This window comes from Mobula birostris, chromosome 12, assembly GCF_030028105.1.
Source record: "Mobula birostris isolate sMobBir1 chromosome 12, sMobBir1.hap1, whole genome shotgun sequence".
Lineage (NCBI taxonomy): Eukaryota > Metazoa > Chordata > Chondrichthyes > Myliobatiformes > Myliobatidae > Mobula > Mobula birostris.
The window spans coordinates 58,370,789-58,390,028 of NC_092381.1; the positions used below are offsets into that span (position 1 = coordinate 58,370,789).

The 19,240-nt window shown below is 40.6% G+C and overlaps 1 protein-coding gene across 1 annotated transcript in view; it reads right to left on the reverse strand.

The window, feature by feature from the left end:
• lrrc7 (leucine rich repeat containing 7) overlaps positions 1 to 19,240 on the reverse strand; it is a 631,001-nt gene that overhangs the window by 244,711 nt on the left and 367,050 nt on the right. Inside the window, exon 7 of the mRNA XM_072273841.1 lies at positions 14,131 to 14,333. Coding sequence (XP_072129942.1) covers positions 14,131 to 14,333 — 203 coding nt within the window. The remainder of the gene's footprint in view (positions 1 to 14,130; positions 14,334 to 19,240) is intronic.

Genomic DNA, 19,240 nt, shown 5'->3' on the forward strand with positions numbered 1-19,240 from the left:
CATGTCACAGGTGGTGATGAATCACATTACTTGAACAATATAGGACACCTGACTGAGTGGTGCTGCAACATAACCTCCATTAACATTAGTAAAGTAAAGGAGCTGACTGTTGATTTCAGGAAAGGGAAGGAGGGCGAGTATACATTGGGAGATCAGTGGCGGAAAGAGTCAGCAGCTTCACATTCTTGGGTATTAACATATCAGATAAACTGTCCTGACCCAGCACATAGATGCAATCACTAGAATGATGCACCAGCATCTTTACTTCCTTAGGAGAATGAGGATGTTGGACTTGTCAACGATCATTTAAACAAACTTCGACATGTGTACTGTTGAAAGTATCTTGACTTTGCATTCAAATGTGCAGGAATATAAGAAGCTGCAGAGAGTCATGAGCTAGGCCCAATACACGGACACATCCTCCCTATCATCAGTAATAACTACAGGAGATGCTACCTCAAGAAGGCACTGCCAAAGATTCCCATGATCTGGGGCATGCCATCTTTTTCCAGCCACCAGCAACCCGAGGTACAGAAGCCTGAATTCCCACACCATCAGCTTCAAGAATAGCTATTTCCCTTCAACCACTCAGTTACTGAGCTAACTAGCAAAATCCCAATACCTTCAGTTCAGCAACACTATTACCACCACAATCACTTTCCACTAAAATGGTCTCCTTATTGCTCTGTGTTCCTTCTGGTAAAAACTGTGTATGCTTTACACTTAGTGAATGTTTTGCTTGTGAACGGTGCTTATATGAAGCTATGTGCTCGTGATGCTGCTGCAAGTTTTACTTTGCAAATATACATACATATGCTTGTGCATAGGAGTAAAAACTCAACTTTGATTTAGAGAAATAACAATAACATCAAATGGAGCAATAATTCTTCACCTACATTATAATAGTGATTACACTTCAAAATTAATTTGTTGATTATGATTCATCTGAACATCTTGAGATCCTTTATTTTTATACTGTTTATTTATTTCATAGTTTATAGCTATTTTTACGTCTTTGCATTGTACTGTTGCTGCTAAAGGCAATAAATTTCATGACATATAAGTAAGTGATAAACCTGATGTTTGTAATTCTATAAATCACTGCAGACTTACTTTATAAAATACTATCATGCATGCACAATCAACAGGAAGAGCTTCCATCAGCTTACAGGCAACATATTCTTTTTAGAAGATCGTTGGAGAAAATTGTCAATTGCAGCATGCTAATTAAAGTTTCTTCAATATTTCAGCACTACAGATGTTTCTGGTGTGCGGTGAAAGTGCTGCAGGTGGATGCTGGTTAGAGCAGCATGGGAAATGGTGTAGGGGTTGTGATCAGATGGGGATGTGAGTGTCAAGATCGTTATCAGGTCATGAATATGTCAGATCGTGACCTCTGGGTAAGGAGGAAGTTGAGGGGCCCAAATGGGAGCAGTATGAAAGATAATTTTTATACAATATACTGTATTCATTATATATAGTAAATACAATTTGGAAATGACTTATTCCATTTATATTGTACCAACACATTAATACATTGCATTTCAATTTGTCAATGACACTCACGTTTCCTTCTAACAATGCCCATTGAAGCATTTGAAAGGCTGTTACACATGGCCCAGCCCTGCAGCGTCCAGCGATGACAGGACCCCAGACGATGGTCCTCCACTTGATTCTGCAATGGGTTATCCCAAGCTGCAGGGTTTCCCCCAGCACATAGCCTAGCACCTTGGAAAATGCCAGTGAGCAATATTTACTTGTGCACACTTCATTACTCTGAAACACTAGCAAGTTTCCAGCACAACAAGTGTGTCTTGTATTGAATCGATGATATTCCAGGTGCAGTTGATGTTCGGCTCAGTACGCATCCCTTGGAAAAACCCCTACAGCACAGAATCTTTTGCCGCACAGATGCAAGGGCTACTGCATCCATTTCCAAAATTTCTGGCACGGTTCATGAGGATGTGATTGATTATTCCATCTGCATGGCAGCGATCTCAACAACACTGCGATGGGTTTGATGCCCTGTATAAGCACATAAAGGCAAGAACCCTTTTTACTGAGTGAGGTTTGATGCTTGATTGCAAGCTCTGGCAGCGGGGCATTCTGCCACATAACCTCGGCAATTTGCTTGAGAAACCATCCCACAGTATCCCATCATCACCTTTGATTGAGTTATAGAACACCACAGCACACAAACAGGCCCTTCAGCCCATCTAATCCTTGCAGAACTACTAATCTGCCTATTCCCATCAACCTGTACCTGGTCCATACCCCTCTATAAACCTCCCATCCATGTACCGACCCTAATTTCTTTCAAATGTTGAAATCAAACCCAAATCCATCACTTGCACTGGCTGCTCATTCCACACTCTCATCACCCCCTTAGTGAAGAAGTTTGTTTTCATGTCCCTTTAAACATTCTACCTTTCTCCTTTAACCCATAACCTCTAGCCCTAGGCTCACCCACTCTCAGTGGAAAAAGTCTGCTTGCAATTACCCTGTCTATAACCCTCTTAATTTTACGTACTTTCATCAAATATCCTGTCATTGTCCTACACACCAGGGAATAAAGTCGTAATCTTTTCAACCTTTCCCTGTAACCTAGGTCCTCAAGTCCCGGAAACAGCCTTGTAAAATTTCTCTGCACTCTTTCAAACTTTTTGACAACTTTTTGACATTCCTGCATGTAGGTGAACAAAACTGAACACAATACTCAAAGTAGGCCTCAGCAATGTCTTATACAACTTCAACATAACATCCCAACTCCTGTACCAAATACTTTGATTTATGGAGGTTAATGTATCAAAAGGTTTCTTTACAACGTAATCTATCGTGACACCACTTTCAAGGAATTATGAATCTGTATTCCCAGATCCCTCTGTTCTACCTCTCTCTTGTGTCCCATCACTCACAGTGCAAGTCCTATCCTGGTTTGACTTCCCAAAGTGCAATACTTCATGCTTGTTTGCTTTCAATTCCATCTTCCATTTTTCAACTCCTTTCCAGTTGGTCCAGATCCTGCTGCAAGTTTTGATATTCTTCCTCGCTGCCCACTACACCCTCAATCTTGGTGTCATCAGCAAATTTGCTGATCCAGTTTACCACATTATCATCCAGATCATTGATGCAGATGACAAACAACAATGGACCCAGAACCGATCCCTGCAGTACACGACTAGTCACAGGCCTCCAGGCAGAGAGTCAAACATTTAGCTTTTCCCATGAGGTCAATGTCTAACCCAATTTACTACTTCACCTTGAATGCTAAGAGACTCAACGCTCTTGACTAACTCCTATGCAGGATCTTGTCAAAAACCGTACAAATACCAACCACTGCTTTGCCTTTAAAAATGTTTCCGGTAACTTCTTCGAAAAACTCTATAAGTTTGGCTCAACGTGACCTACATGCAAAAAGCCACGATGCTTAACCCTAATCAATCCTTTTCTATCCAAATTCCTATATATTGATCAGTTAAAATACCATCCAATAACTTATCCACTACTGATTTCAGGCTGACTGGCTTATAATTTCCTAGGTTATTCTTAGAGCAGTTCTCCCTATCCACTGCACTTCATCTATGGCAATGGAGAAATCTCTGCCTAAACACCATCTGGATATAACCTGTAGCACCAGAGGTTCCAACACATTAGACCACTGTCATACTAAGATAAGAAATGGCTATGACTCCATGTCCTGATGGAATTTCGGGAAATCTGATCACTTGGCTGTCCTTCTCCAACTGGCATTCAGGCAAAGGCTAAAGAGCAAGGCTCCAGAGATAAGGACATCAAACAGGTGGTCATGGGAGGCAGAGGAGTGGCTACAGGATGGCTTTGAGTTGGTGAACTGGGCCATGTTCAAGTACTCATCTGTGAATCTGAATGAATACACCATGAGTGTCAAGGACTTTATAAAAACAGTTGTAGATGAGTGTGTTCCCGCAAGATCATTCAGTCTTCCCCAACCAGAAGCCCTGGATGAACCATGAGATTTGCAATCCGCTGAGGGCCTGATCAGAGGGATTCAAGTCTGGTGACCAAGCAAGTTACAAGAGGTATAGGTATGATCTCCAGAAAGCCACCTCATGGGTGAAGTGGCAATTCGAGACTCAGATTGAAACAACGAAGGAAGCTCGACAGTTGTGGCAGGACTTGAATACTATCACTTCTTATCAAGTTAAATCAAGCATGCTTCATTTCCAGATGAGATCAATGCCTCCTCTGCTTGGTTTGAGCATCACAAACTCCCAAGCCCCAGATAACCCAGTGTTTTCAGCCCCTGAGGCTGATGTTCAGGGTGAACCCATGAAAAGCACCTGTCCCAGGTAGGGTACCTGGCCAAGTACTGATAACCTGTGCTGATCAACTGGCTGGAGTGTTCACTGAGATCTTTAACCTCTTGCTTCAGTCTGAGGTATATACCTGATTCAAGCAAGCTTCACTTATATGGTCCCTAAGAAGAATGTGATAACCTGCCTCAATGACTGACAACCACTGTGATGAAGTATTTTGAGAGGTTGGTGATGAAACATACCAACTCTTGCCTGAAAGCGACTTGGATCTGCTCCAATTTGCCTACCCTCATAACAGGTCCACAGCAGATACCAACTCGTTGCCTCTTTACTCAACCCTGGAACATCTGGACAGTAAAGGTACGTACATCAGGATGCTCTTTATTGACGACAGCTCAGCATTCAATACCATCATCTCCTCAAAACTAATCAATAAGTTTCAAGACTTTAGCCCCGCCGTGCAATTAGATCATCGATTTCCTCACTTGCAAGCCCCACTCAGTTCAATTTGGCAACAACATCTCCTCCACATTCTCCATCAGCACCATAAGGCTGCATGCTTAGCCCCTTGCTCTATTTGCCTTACACTTATGTCTGTGTGGCTAAAGACAGCTCCAATCCCATAACATCCTTAATGCTGATAACACCGCTGTTGTAGGTAGAATCAGAGGTGTTTGCAAATCAGTGTATGGGGGGGGGGGGGGGGAGATTGAAAATCTGGCTGAGTGGTGCCACAACAACAACCTCTCATTCAATGTCAGCAAGACCAAGGAGCTGATTATTGACTGCAGGAGGAGGAAATCAAAGGTCCATGAGCCAGTCCTCATTGGAGGATTAGAAGTGGAGAGGGTCAACAAATTTAAATTATTTGGTGTTATCATATCCGATGACCTGTCCTGGGCCCAACACGTGAGTGCCATTAAGTAGAAACCATGGCAGCACCTCTACTTCCTTAGGAGTTAGTGAAGATTTGGTATGACATCTAAAACTTGGACAAACTTCTATAGATGTGTGGTAGAGAGTATAGTGACTGGCTTCATCAGAGCCTGGTATCCTACAAAAAGTAATGGATATGGTGCAGTCCATCACGGGTGAAGTGCTCCTCACCATTGAGCACAGCTGTATCGAGTGTTGTTGCTGGAAAGCAGCATCCATCTTCATGGACCCCCACCAACCTAGGCCATGCTCTCATCTCGCTGCTGTCATTCAGAAGAAGGTAGAAGAGCCTCAGGATTCACACCACCTGTTCAGGAACAGTTATTACCCCTTAACCATCATGCTCTTGAATCAAAGGGGTCAACTTTAGTCAGCTTCACTTGCCCTGTCACTGAAATGTTCCTACAGCTTTCATCTTCTCAATATTTATTGCTTATTTATTATTATTCTTTTTTTTGCATTTACACAGTTCATTGTCTTTTGCACAAGGGTTGAACAGCCAAGTTGGTGTGGTCTTTTATTGATTAGTTTTTATTCTATTATGGATTTACTGAGTATGCCCACAAGAAAATGAATCCCTGTGTTGTATATGGTGACATAGAGTTGTATAAAAAGTATTCACCACCCCCCCCCACCCTTTGGAAGTTTTCATGTTTTATTATTTTACAACCTTGAATCACTGTGGATTTAATTTGGCTTTTTTGACATTGATAAACAGAAAAGACTCTTTCGTGTCAAAGTGAAAACAAATTTCCACAAATTGGTCTAAATTTATTACAATTATTAAATGCAAAATAATTGATTGCATAAGTACTCACCCCCCTCAAGTCAGTATTTAGTAGATGCACCTTTGGCAGCAATTATAGTCTTGAGTCTGTGTGGATAGGTCTTTAACAGCTTTGCAGATCTGGATACTGCAATTTTTCCCAATTCTTCTTTACAAAACAGCTCAAGCTCTGTCAGATTGCATGAGGTTTGTGAGTGAACAGTCCTTTTCAAGTCCAGCCACAAATTCCTAATTGGATTGAGGTTTGGACTTTGACTTGACCACTCCATGACATTAACTTTGTTGTTTTTAAGCCAATTCTGTGTAGCTTTGGCTTTATGCTTGTGGTCATTGTCTCGGTGTAAAAACAAATCTTCTCCCAAGTCACAGTTCTCTTGCAGACTGCATTAGGTTTTCCTACAGGATTTCCCTGTATTTTGCTGCATTCATTTTACCCTCTACCTTCACAAGCCTGCCAGGACATGCTGCTGTGAAGCATTCCCACAGCATGATGCAGCCACCACCATGTTTTACTGCAGGGATGGTGTGTTTTTGATGATGTGCAGTGCTTGGCTTTATGCCAAACACAGCATTTAGCCAAAAGCTCAATTTTGGTTTCCTCAGACCATAGAACCCTCTTCCAGCTGACTTCAGAGTCTCCCACATGCCTTCTGGCAAACTCTAGCTGAGATTTCATGTGAGTTTTTTCAACAGTGGCTTTCTCTTTGCCACTCTTCCACAAAGCTGTGACTGGTGAAGTACCCAGGCAACAGTTGTCAGACACACAGTCTTTCCCATCTCAGTCACCGAAGCTTGTAACTACTCCAGAGCTGTCATAGGTCTCTTGGTGGCCTCCCTCACTAGTTCGCTTCTTGCACGGTCACTCAGTCTTTGAGGATGGCCTGCTCTTGGCAGATTTACATCTGACCATATTCTTTCTATTTCTTGATGATTGAATTAACTGTACTCCAAGGGATGTTCAGTGACTTGGAAATTTTCATGCATCCATCCCAATTTGTGCTTTTCAATAACCTTTTTGCGAAGTTGCTTGGAGTGTTCTTTTGTCTTCAAGGTATAGTTTTTGCCAGGATACTGACTCACCAGCAGCTGGAACTTCCAGATACAGGTATATTTTTACTGCAGTCAGTTGAAACACCTCGACTGCAAAACCGGATCTCTATTTAACTAATTATGTGACTTCTAAAACCAATTGGCTGCGTTTGGTGTGGTGTGTCAGGATGTGGTGTTTGGGGGTGAATACTTATCCAATCTATTATTTTGAGTTTTATGTTTGTAATTAATTTAGATCACTTTGTAGAGATCTGTTTCACTTTGACACTAAAGAGTCTTCTCCTGATCAGTGTCAAAAAAAAGCCAAATTAAATCCACTGATTCAATGCTATAAAACAATAAAACACGAAAACTTTCGAGGGGGGATGAATACTTTTTATAAGCACTGCATATGTACTTTGATAATAAATTTACTTTGAATTTTGACTGTTGCTCTTTTGAATCAGGTGGGAACTCTGACTACAGCAGTGAGAGATTGAAGATGTGCTTGAACATTCCTGCCAGTCAGTCAGCATAGGTTTTCAGAGCCTTATCAGGTACAGCATCAGGGCCTGATGCCTTGTGAGGGTTCGCCCTCCAGAAAGGGGTTCCCACATCGGCCTCTAAGACAGAGATCACAGAGTCATCAGAAGCTGCAAGAATTTTCACAGGAGTAGTTTTATTCTCCCTTTGCATAAGATGCATTGAGCCATCTGGGAGTGAAGCATCACAGCCATTCGTGTTGTCAGATTTCACCTTGTAGGAAGTAATGGCCTGCAATTCCTGCCAGAACTGACGTGTATCCGATTCCTTCTTTAACACCATTCGGAATTGTTTCTTCATCCTTAAAATAGCCCATAGGAACTGCATGCAAGACTCATTACATCAGAACCATCTTTACCAGAAGGTATTTGCATCCATTGGGTGCATGCACAGCTTGATACAGGAACATACATCAGGATGATGACGATATTTAATATTGTTCTCCTCTCTGCCATCTTTCTCTATAGATATATACTTTATAACCTACATGTGCCATCTATTTTGCATCTCCAGCAGAAGTGGTAAGTGACTCATACAAAGGGCATAGAATTAGCAGAAATATGTTCCCAGAGTTAAATTCTACGGCCTGTGATGCGTTCAGGGAGATCCTCTTTAAACAATAGTGAAAATGCCCTTGCATGTGCTGTGATAAAGGATGATTTTTTGAGGTACTGTGCTTGGTAAAATAAGTCAAAATGATCAAATAAGTCCAGGTCAGCATGGTTTCTGTAAAGGGAAATCTTGCCTGACAAATCTGTTAGAGTTCTTTGAGGAAGTAACAAGCAGGGTGGACAAAAGAGAGGGAGTGGATGTCATTTACTTGGATTTCCGAAGATGTTTGATAAGGTGCCACACATGAGACTGCTTAATAAGGTAAAATCCTGTGGTGTTTCAGGAAAGATACTGGCATGGATAGTGGAATGGCTGACAGGCAGGAGGCAGTGATTGGGAATAAAAGGGGCCTTTTCTGATTAGCTGCTGGTGACTAGTGATGTTCCTCGGGGTCAATGTTACGACTGCTGCTTTTCACATCTGTCAGTTATTTAGATAATGGAATTGATAGCTTTGTGGCAAAGTTTGCAGATGATACAAACAAAGGTGAAGGGGTGGGTAGTGCTGAGGTAGCAATGCGATTGTAGCAGGTCTTAGAAAAATCAGAAGAATGGGCCAAAAAGCGACAGATGGAATAGTGCTGGGAAATCTATGATAATGCCTTTTGATAAAAGGAACAATAGTGTGGACTATTGTCTAAATGGGGCGAAGATTCAACCATCAGATGTGCAGAGGGACTTAGCAGCCCTTGTGCAAGACTCCCAGAAAGTTAATTTACAGGTTGGGTCTGTGGTAAAGAAGGAAATACAATGTTGGCATTAATTTCAAGGGGAATAGAATATAAAAGCAAGGAGATAATGCTGACACTGAGAGTATTATCAACAGTTTTGGGCCACATCTCAGAAACAATGTATTGTCATTGGGGAGAGTTCAGAGGAAGTTCACAAGGATGATTCAGGGAACGAAGGGGTTAACATATGAGGAGCATTTGGCAGCTTTGGGCCTGTGCTCACTGGAATTTAGAAGAATGCGGGGTGATCTCATTGAAACTTACTGAATTTTGAAAGGACTAGATAGGGTGGACGTGGAGATGTTTCCTGTGGTGGGGGATATCCAGAACTAGACAGTACAGCCTCAAAATTGAGGGGCGATCCTTCAGAACAGAGGTAAGGAAGAATTCTTTTAGCAAGGGAGTAGTAAATTTCTGGAATGCTCTGCCACAGACTGTGGTGGAGGCAAAGTCCATGCGTATATTTAAGGTGGAAATTGATTGTTTCCTGATCAGTCAGGAGATCAAAGGATATGGCGAGAAAGTATGTGTATGGGGTTGAGTGAGATCCGGGATCAGCCATGATGGAATGGCAGAGCAGACTTGATGGGCTAAATGGCCTAATTCTGCTCCTATGTCTTTTGGTCTTATGATCTACACGTATTTGGAGAATGACTTTCGAGTTTCTGACTGAGGATCAGTTTCTGAGTCTGCATAAACTCAACAGATATAAAAAGTTCTAAGTCAAAATGGGGTCTGAATAGGACATACAAAACACAGCAAACAGTACAGCAAAGGGACAGGACCTTTGGTCCATGATACCCATGTTAACAATGATGCAAAATGAAACTAATCTGCATTTTCCTGCCCGTGATCAATATTTTTCCATTCCTTTGTATCTGTCTAAATACCTCTTAAATGCCACTATCAACTCTAACCCCACTAATATTGCCTCATCAAATGCTTCCACCCCTCACAATTCATGGATTACATTTCTCTTCTGAAATTAGCAACCTGCTTGGCTATGATTGTGTGGTACTTTATTAGCTAACTTTAATTTTCAAGCATTGTTGTTACGTGTTTGGTGCAGTTCATCAATTTTAATGTCATGCCCTGGTAAAGATTTTAGTGCTGATGTTGTAGGGTATTTCATATAATGGTTTTCTGTAGAGGCAGTGAGTTCTGCTGGTAGTGTTTTAAAGATAAGAGATGCTTAGGAATGCTGTGTCATCCAATCAGGATGGTGGAATTGGGAGAAAATTCTAGAGAATGCTGGAGGAGAGGTTTTGTGATGGATACTGAGGTGGGTTGAGGGTCTTTTATTGGTGGGAGATGGAGAGAGAAGAAGCTCAAGCGAACCGGCCGTAGCATTCAATCTGATGGGAATGCATGATTTGATGGTGCCCAAGAGGGGGGATTCTACCAGGGATTCGTGAATATGAGTTGGCGTCATGAGTACATTGGACATAATGGCTTTTGGAAGATTTGAGCTCCCACCTGTGCTCATTTGACTGTTTAACTATAATGGCCCTTTTGTTTTTTTTCTTTCTTTTCTTTAATAACTGTTTGGTTAAGTTAATATTCATAAATATACTTACTTTATAATAGTATTCAGTGTACACTCTGTTATTTCTTGCTACTGGGCAATTACATGAGAACAGTAAGTTACACAGTATTCACACAGATCGGGATTTGGGTGGGCGAGACATTCCAACCTCGTGGGTTGGGCAGGACCCAAGTTAAATCTACCCTTGTCATATAGAGTCTGTAAAAGGTGGTTTTCTTATCACAGTCTGGTGGCTGTTAGCAAGGAGCTAAAGAGCCATATCTCTAGAGATGCCCAGTAAAATGGGGTTTCATTAATAACCCCACCTTGCATGTACTTAATATTTTAAACACCTTCTCCATTCTAACCAAGATGTCTATCTATGCAATTGGTCCATTTTCCTCTTGGCCTTTTCCATCAAAGCACCTGTCCTAAAGCCTTTCAAACAATGAGATAGCTTCTGCTCCACTATCTCATCTGATAGCTCTCTCCAGTTATTCACCACTCTCTGTGTGAAAAACTAACCCATCAGATCTCTTTTAAGTTTCTCCCCTCACTCCTTATACCTGTGCCTTCTAGACTCCCAGCCCTGGGAAGAGGACTCTTAAATTCTTTCCTATATCATCATCATCACGTGCTATGTCGTATGACATAGACGATCATGGTCTACATGACCATGATTATTCCTGGAAAATTTTTCTACAGAAGTGGTTTGCCATTGCCTTTTGCTGGGCAGTGTCTTTACAAGACGGGTGACTCCAGCCATTACCAATACCCTTCAGAGATTGTCTGCTTGGCATCAGTGGTTGCATAACTGGTACTTGTGATAGGGTCTAGTTCATCATATGACAATCCACCACCTGCTCCCATGGTTTCTGTGACCCTGACTTGGGGGCAGGCATTAAGCATGTGCTACACTTTATCCAAGGGTGACCTGCAGGCTAGCAGAGGGAAGGAGGGCCTTACACCTTCTTTGGTAGAGACTTATCTCCACTCTGCCACCAACATATCCTATATAATGCACTTTATAATTTTATAAACTTCTAAGGTCACCACTCAACTTCCTATGTTCCAATAAGAATTAACCCAGTCTATCTGATCTCTCCTTATAACTAAAGCCCCCTGTACCGGTCAACTTTTTCAGCACTTTCTCTATTGCTACCAGGTCCTTCCTGTAGTGTAGCATATAGAACTGTACATGGGTTGTCTAACCAAATTCCTGCCATGCAAAGAAAAGTCATGTGGAGATTTACATCTGAAAAGACGAGACATATATAATTCAATGTACTCGGGCTCCATTGCAGGCAAAGAATAAATAAGCATAACAATTACATTGATTATTAATTTGTATCTTTTCTCTGTAAGCCCACATTTCGAGGAGGGCAAAAATGGCAGTGGTCAAATATTGTCTCTGTACTTTAGATTACAAAAAGTTAGACTGGCCTTGGCATTTTACATTGTATGGAAGAAATAAAGTCAGATATTACTACCACCTTTTACAGGGAGTATTAAACCTGTCTAGGCATAAATTAGTCGGGTTAGTACTGATGCTGAGAACATTAGCCTTTAAAGTAAATTTTTCAATGAAGCAGATAATTTTTTATAAGACAATGAAGCTGAGGCACAAACCTAATATCAAAAGAGATCAAAAGCAAGAAAATTAACTGTTTTCCCAGATATTAACCCTTTCATGCTGTTCGGCTTTGTTAATTTCACATACAAACACTGAGAAAATTCATCAGCACTAAGTGACTGAATTAATAATAATAGAACAATTAATCTTTCATTTCTGTAGTGCCTTTCATTATTATCTCAAGGTGCTTCAAAACACTTAAAACCACCAGTTTGAAGACCTTTTAAGTTTAACCTCAGTGAAATGTTAGGAACCAGAAAACAATTTGTGCATCCTCAGCCTCCATAAACAACAGTGCAATGAGAAATAGTTATAAAACTAGGATAATACCAGTTTTACCAGAATTTTGTTTAATATATGAATACAGAAACAGGTTAATAATATGTGGATGCTATTTGGCAACATGTTCGAATCCTACATGTGGAGGCAGAAGGCACATACGGTTCAAGTTCTGCTTAGTACACTTTTCCACTATGCCAGAGGATTGGAAGACTGCTCATGACAAGGGAGCAGACAGTATAATTTCAAGCTAGGCAGCCTACCATGAGTGAAGGGCAAATTATTGGAAAACAAAACAGAGGGAGAGCATAAATCAGCAGTTAAGGAAACACAGGTTAATCAGGGACAGCCTATATATATTGTTATTGTGAAAATGACTTGAATTTTTTTTTAGAGAATGTAACAAACAATCTTTTTTGCAGTCTGCATAGATCTTAACACAACATTTGATGAAGTCCCACAGGGGAGAGCTCATCATCAGAAATGACTGTACACACAGAGCCTGAATTGGTGGTGGATGTAGAAATCTTTCATATATTGAAGGGAGGGAGAGAGGGGGAGGGAGGGAGAGAGGGGGAGGGAGGGAAAGAGGGGGAGGGAGGGGGACAGGGAGAGGAAGGGGGAGAGAGAGAGAGAGAGAGAGAGAGAGAGAGAGAGGGAGAGAGAGAGGGAGAGAGAAAGGGAGAGAGTGAGAGAGAAAGGGAGAGTGAGAAAGAGAAAGGGGAGGGTGAGAGTGAGAGGGAGAGAGAGAGAGAGAGAGAGAGAAAGGGGGAGAGAGAGAGAGAAAGGGGGAGAGAGAGAGAGAAAGGGGGAGAGAGAGAGAGAAAGGGGGAGAGAGAAAGAGGGAGAAAGGGAGAGAGTGAAAGGGAGAGAGAGAAAGGGAGAGGGAGAGGGAGGGAGAGGGAGGGAGAGGGAGGGAGAGGGAGGGAGAGGGAGGGACAGGGAGGGAGAGGGAGGGAGAGGGAGGGAGAGGGAGGGAGAGGGAGAAAGAGAAAGGGGGAGGGGAGAGAGAGATAGAAGAAATAGCCATTTTAACTATTATATATCTCTCCTTTAAGACACTGTTCAATTTTTTAAATTATATTTTAAGTCATAAAGGGCAGAGTATGCCATCTGCAGCTAGTCACCCACATTCACAGCTGAACTCTGAAAGCCATTTGAATTTACCACTGAGCAATCCACCTAGCATCTGATAAAATGAATGGTCATTAGTAAGACTGTGCACTTCAAGAGGGAACTGCAATGTTCTGATAAGATCATAAGGATGCCAAAGCAAGACTTGACCATAAAAAAAGATAAAAAATTGAACAACCAGGTAAGCTATATTCTACTTTAGTCAGAAATGTTAAGTCTGACAAATATTTAAAATAGTTTAAATAATAATTCCTTTTGTGTAATGCAAAGTTTTGGACATAACACTATAAATGGTATCCAAATGTTATTAAATACAATCAGGACCTTTCTGCATGATTAATGCTTTACTGTAATTTGATTTATTTTCTCCATTTGATGTAGACTTGCACGCATACTGACATTCGTAAGTATATAACTCTTTTGGACATCTGAGTCCACAAGCATCATTACTTGCACTGAAGCTGGCCTTTAGAGTTGAGGTCTGCTTCAGCTTTGAGTACAAAAAGTTAAAACTTAGTCATCTGTTATCATAGCACAGTCTCTAACTACTATATTAACTTTCTGTTTGAAAAGAAGCTTTAAGTTGTTGAATTACATCTACAGAACACCCTTTATGTTTTATCCTACCTTGGGGAGCTCTTCTATCTGATTTGCATCCAAGTAGAGTTCTTCCAAAGATCGCTCAAAATTGAATATCTCCTTTGGTACATGTTGAAGGCTGCAATGGGAATAATCCAGCACCGAGATGACTTCTTCTTCACCCCGGAAACATCGGCAGGGCACCAGGCGGCCAATAAGTTTCCTCTTTGTTGTCATCTCCAGACACTGCACTGCAACAAAAGTAGCAGATCTTCTGGTCAATTAGAAAGAAACAATGCCTAAGACTGGTGCACTTCTTGACATTAATCCAAAGCAACAAGTTTTGGAATAGCCTCCTAGCAATTTCCCCTCCCTTCTTGATTATGGGAAAGGATACTCGTAGTACCTCTTCTAATTGAAGATTCTGATGCCATGAAGAGTGATTGTTAGCAAAGAATTCAGCTATTGTCATATTAACCAGACGGTACATCAGTCAAAGATTGGATAAAAAGAGAAATATCAATAGATACTGTATGTAAAACTTAAAAAGTGAAACATTCCTAATTTTGTCTTAAATTGCTACTTTTATCTTAATGCATGTGTTAAATGTGTAATGCAATTCAAATTTCCCAGCCATACAGTATATACACAAAGTGATGCTTCCTAATAGGACCCCAGCTCTAATATTATTTCAAGTAATGTTTTTTCTCTCTACCCTACCAGCTCCTTTGATCTTTTTTAACATCTCAAAAATATTAATTAAGATTTGATATTCAAGGGAGTACAATTGTGATCTGTGTACAATGTTGTCATAGTTGAACGCTATTAGCACCAATCTGATGAACTGGTACCATACTTCTGTCATCCTACTCATCCACTCCAAAGACCAAAAACCCTACATGCTAAACACCATCAGCCATAGTTTAGTATATAACTTTTCAGTATCACCTTTCAGATTTTCTTCTTGTGCACAGGTTTTATTGATGTACTTAAGATTATGCTAACAATTGAAATTAGATACATATTTATCTATTACTCATGTAAATCATTAATATGTGCATTGAAAGCTACGATTCTAAAATGCATCTTCAATTAACTGAAGTGCATATCCCTTATACCTACGTTTTGTCTCCTGCTGACTAATCAATGCTTTAATTATGTTAATAGTTTACTTCTGATCTCATATGCGCTCAATTTTGTTGGGCTGGATCTTGCTAGACCCTAATAACCAGTAGCTAACACTAGCCTGTACACATCCAGTTTGCATCTTCGAGTTAACAATTAAGGTCTCTTCAGCAACTAGATTCTGACATTCAAAGATGTTTTTTAAAAAAAAACTAAAACAATTAGCTTTCCAGTATTTGCAGCTTCTTAAAACTTCATTACCAGTGAATGTGTTGAATTTTGCCATTAATTTCTGCAGTACTTTTTCATTATATTAATTATATTCTCTAATGATGATCTCCATTTTAAAGTCCTTAAAGCTACTGGATGCAATAGCTGAAATCAGCCAAGGTTTCCCAGATTCTAGAATGGTCCCAGGAGACTGCGAAGCAGCAGATAAAGCCCTGCTGTTCAAGAAAGGTGAAGAAAGAACATTGGAAATTTCAGATTATTTAGCATGACAGTAATTGTCAGGAAAATATTTGAGTCCATTATTAAGAAAGTCGTTCCAACACACTTAGAAAAACATAATATGATTAGACAAAATCAATATGGTTTTATGGAAGTATATGACAAATCTATTGGATTTTTTTGAAGATGAGACCAATATGAATAGAGTATATGATAATATATACAGTAGTTAGAATGAGCAGGAATAGAATAGATTTTCAGATTGCAGGCTGTTTCTTGTTTGGTGCGACAAGAATAAAATACTAGTCCTCAATTACTTACAAATTAAATTAGTGACTTGTACTACAGAGAGCATTCTAACTGGTTGCATCACTGCCTGGTATTGGTGGGCTACTGCACAGGATCAGAAAAAGCTGCAGATGGTTCTGACCTCAGCCAACTCCATCATGGGCACTAACCTCCCCAGCATCAAGGACATCGACAAAAGGCAATGCCTCAAAATGTGGCATTTCATCATGAAGAGCTCCCGTCTCCTGGAACAAACGCTCTTCTTATTATTGCCATCAAAGAGGAGATACAAGAACCTGAAAACACACACTGAATGTTTTATCAACAGTTCTTTCCTTCCGCCATCAGATTTCTGAATGGACAAAGGACTAACCCTTGAACAGTACCTCACTACGTTTGCTCTCTTTTTGCATTACTTATTTCATTTATATATAATTTTCTTATTGTAATTTGTAGTAGCTTTTTATATATTGCATTGTTCTGCTACCACAAAACCACAAATTTCACAACATATATAGTGACATTAAACCTAAGACTGAACGTTTGCTTACAATACATCTAAGCCATTCATAATACAAAGTAAACTGGATAAAAATATAGAGATTTCATAGGGTTAAAGATGAATTAAATAAAGGAGGAAGTGTAGGTGGGTGAAGTTTAATGTAAGCAGATAAGGTAAATTTTGGTATCCAGTGAGTTCTGCATGAATCACAGAAATATCCAGTTAAAGCAAGCATTAAGAAGGTGAACAACATGTTGGCTTAATGGCTGTGGGTTAGAGTAGATGACTAAAGAAGCCTTGCTGTAATTATATGGAGTTTTCATGGTGAGACCATACTTTTTAAAGTTCTTTCTTGTCTTTGTCTCTTCTTAAAAAAATATATCCATGATTTTAAAGCAGTGCAGAGGCTGATTATAAAGGAAGTTGGGTAGAATGAACCTCTTTTCTCCAGAGTTTAGAAGATTAATAGATCATCTTAAGAAAGGATCTGAAGGGATTGATGAGATGGATGCTGAGGCCAGTCTAGTAGCTAGCAAATGAGGGTAGCTCACTACCATTGCAACCATTGTATGCTGTCATGCAAGAGAAAATATGTTTCCCTTACAGACAGAGATAGTCAAATTTATATTAGGAAATAAAGCATGACTCAGGAATTAAACAACTATTTTATGTCTATATTTATGGCAGAAGAGACAGATTACCTGTCAGAATTACTGAGATCCAAGAGCCTAACAAGAACAAGGAAATGAAGGGAATAAGTATTGGTTAAAAAGCTGAGAAAAGGGTGACAATAAAAGCTAATAAATCCCAAGGATTCAGTAATTTATATTCCAGAGTTTTGAAACAGTTGGCCATACAGATGATGAATATTTTGGTTATTGACTGAGAGAATATTACAGATTTTATATGGTTCCTGTTGAATAGAGGATAGGAAATGTGATCTCAATATCTAAAAAAGGAAGGAGAAAGAAAACAAGGAATTACCTCATTAGCTCATTACGGAATCCAAAATAAAAAAGTATTGTGATAGTAGAAGATATAATAATAGCAGCTTGATAAATACAATAGGATTGTTCAGTCAGCAATGGATTTAACAGATGACCAAACTACTGGAGTAGCAGCATGATAGATGCAATATAATATCATGCATAAGATCAATAAAACTAGTTTTTTAAATGGTAAGAGTTTGGGTAGAGTTCATGTCTTTGTGCAAATATACCTTAAAGCTAACTTCCAGTGTTACGTACCCCATAACTGGGTTGCCAAACCAGCAGAAATGGATCACTCAGTTGGAGTCTGGATTACTAGAACTAAGGAAGTTTTATTAAAGAAACAAGCAACACAGTAATCGAAAGGATAATAAATGCAACAGTTCAGCAATGATAAACACACATGTGCACAGAATTAAGATAACAGGATCAATCAAACTCTATCGTTGTCTAGGGGTAAATGACCAATTTCAAAGTGCAGTTTGCAGCAATGGTTGCCATGGCGATGGACAACGTGGGGGGAGGGAGAGAGAGAACGAGAACGACTGATCATTCAGAACGGCTTCCACTCACAGACCTGCGATATGGCTCACAAGCAGCTTTTGGGCAGGTCCTTGGTGATGTCACCTGAGGTCACCGACTGTGACCCCTCCTCCAGATGCGGTCGATCCTCTGCAGTGAACTCGGCACCCAAGCAAGGGCGGACACACACCGGGTTCCCGCTGATCGTACCTTTCCACCCTGTGCGTTGTCCGGTACTTCCCACCGACTTGTGAGAGGCGCACCGCTTCCAGGGTCTCGTTACCTCGGGTGTCGTGTGTGTCCTGCCTTAGCGAACCTGTCCCTTTTTATCCCCCTGCTGGGGTATCGCCTGTCCATCACTTCAAACAGTTCAGGGTTCAAAGGGGGAGCCGCTCCAGACAGCTCTCTCTCCCGTCCCTTCATTACACATCTCCAGATGCTGTTTCATTGTGTTCCTTATCTCTCTCTTGAAGACAGGTGGCAGACCAACTGCTGATCACACAGGACAGCTAACATCTTATCTATGTGTATTCTCGTCACACCAGACACACAAGGGAAATCACATGGGATGTTAGCATTCATCACAAAAATGATTCAAGTACAAAAGTAAAAATGCCTTACAACAATTATATACTCTTTTGAAGCCGGATCTGAGGTACTGTATATCATTTTGATCTCCTTAAGTCAAACAGAATATGCTTGCCATTAAAAAAACTGTAGCATACGTTCGCAAGAATGATTGCAAGAATGGCAGTGTGCCATCAGGAAAGAGCAAACCAGGAAGGACACTTTGTAAGAAAGAACACATAGGAGCAGGAGTAGGCCATCTGGCCCATCGAGCCTGCTCCACCATTCAATAAGATCTTGGCTGATCTGGCCATGGACTCATCTCCACCTACCTGCCTTTGCCCCATAAACCTTAATTCTCCTACAATGCAAAAATCTATCCAACCTTGTCTTAAGTATATTTACTGAGGTAGCCACCACTGCTTCATTGGGCAGAGAATTCCACTGATTCAACACCCTCTGGGAAAAGCAGTTCCTCCTCACCTCCATCCTAACTCTACTCCCCTAAATCTTGAGGCTATGTTCCCTCATTCTAGTCTCACCTAACAGTGGAAACAACTTTCCTGCCTCTATCTTATCTATCCTTTTCATAACTTTATATGTTTCGAGAAGATCTCCTCTTATTCTTCTGAGTTCCAGTGAGTCCAGTCCCAAGTGACTCAATCTTTCCTCACAGTCTAAACCCCCCCCCCCACCCCAATCTCTGGAACCAACC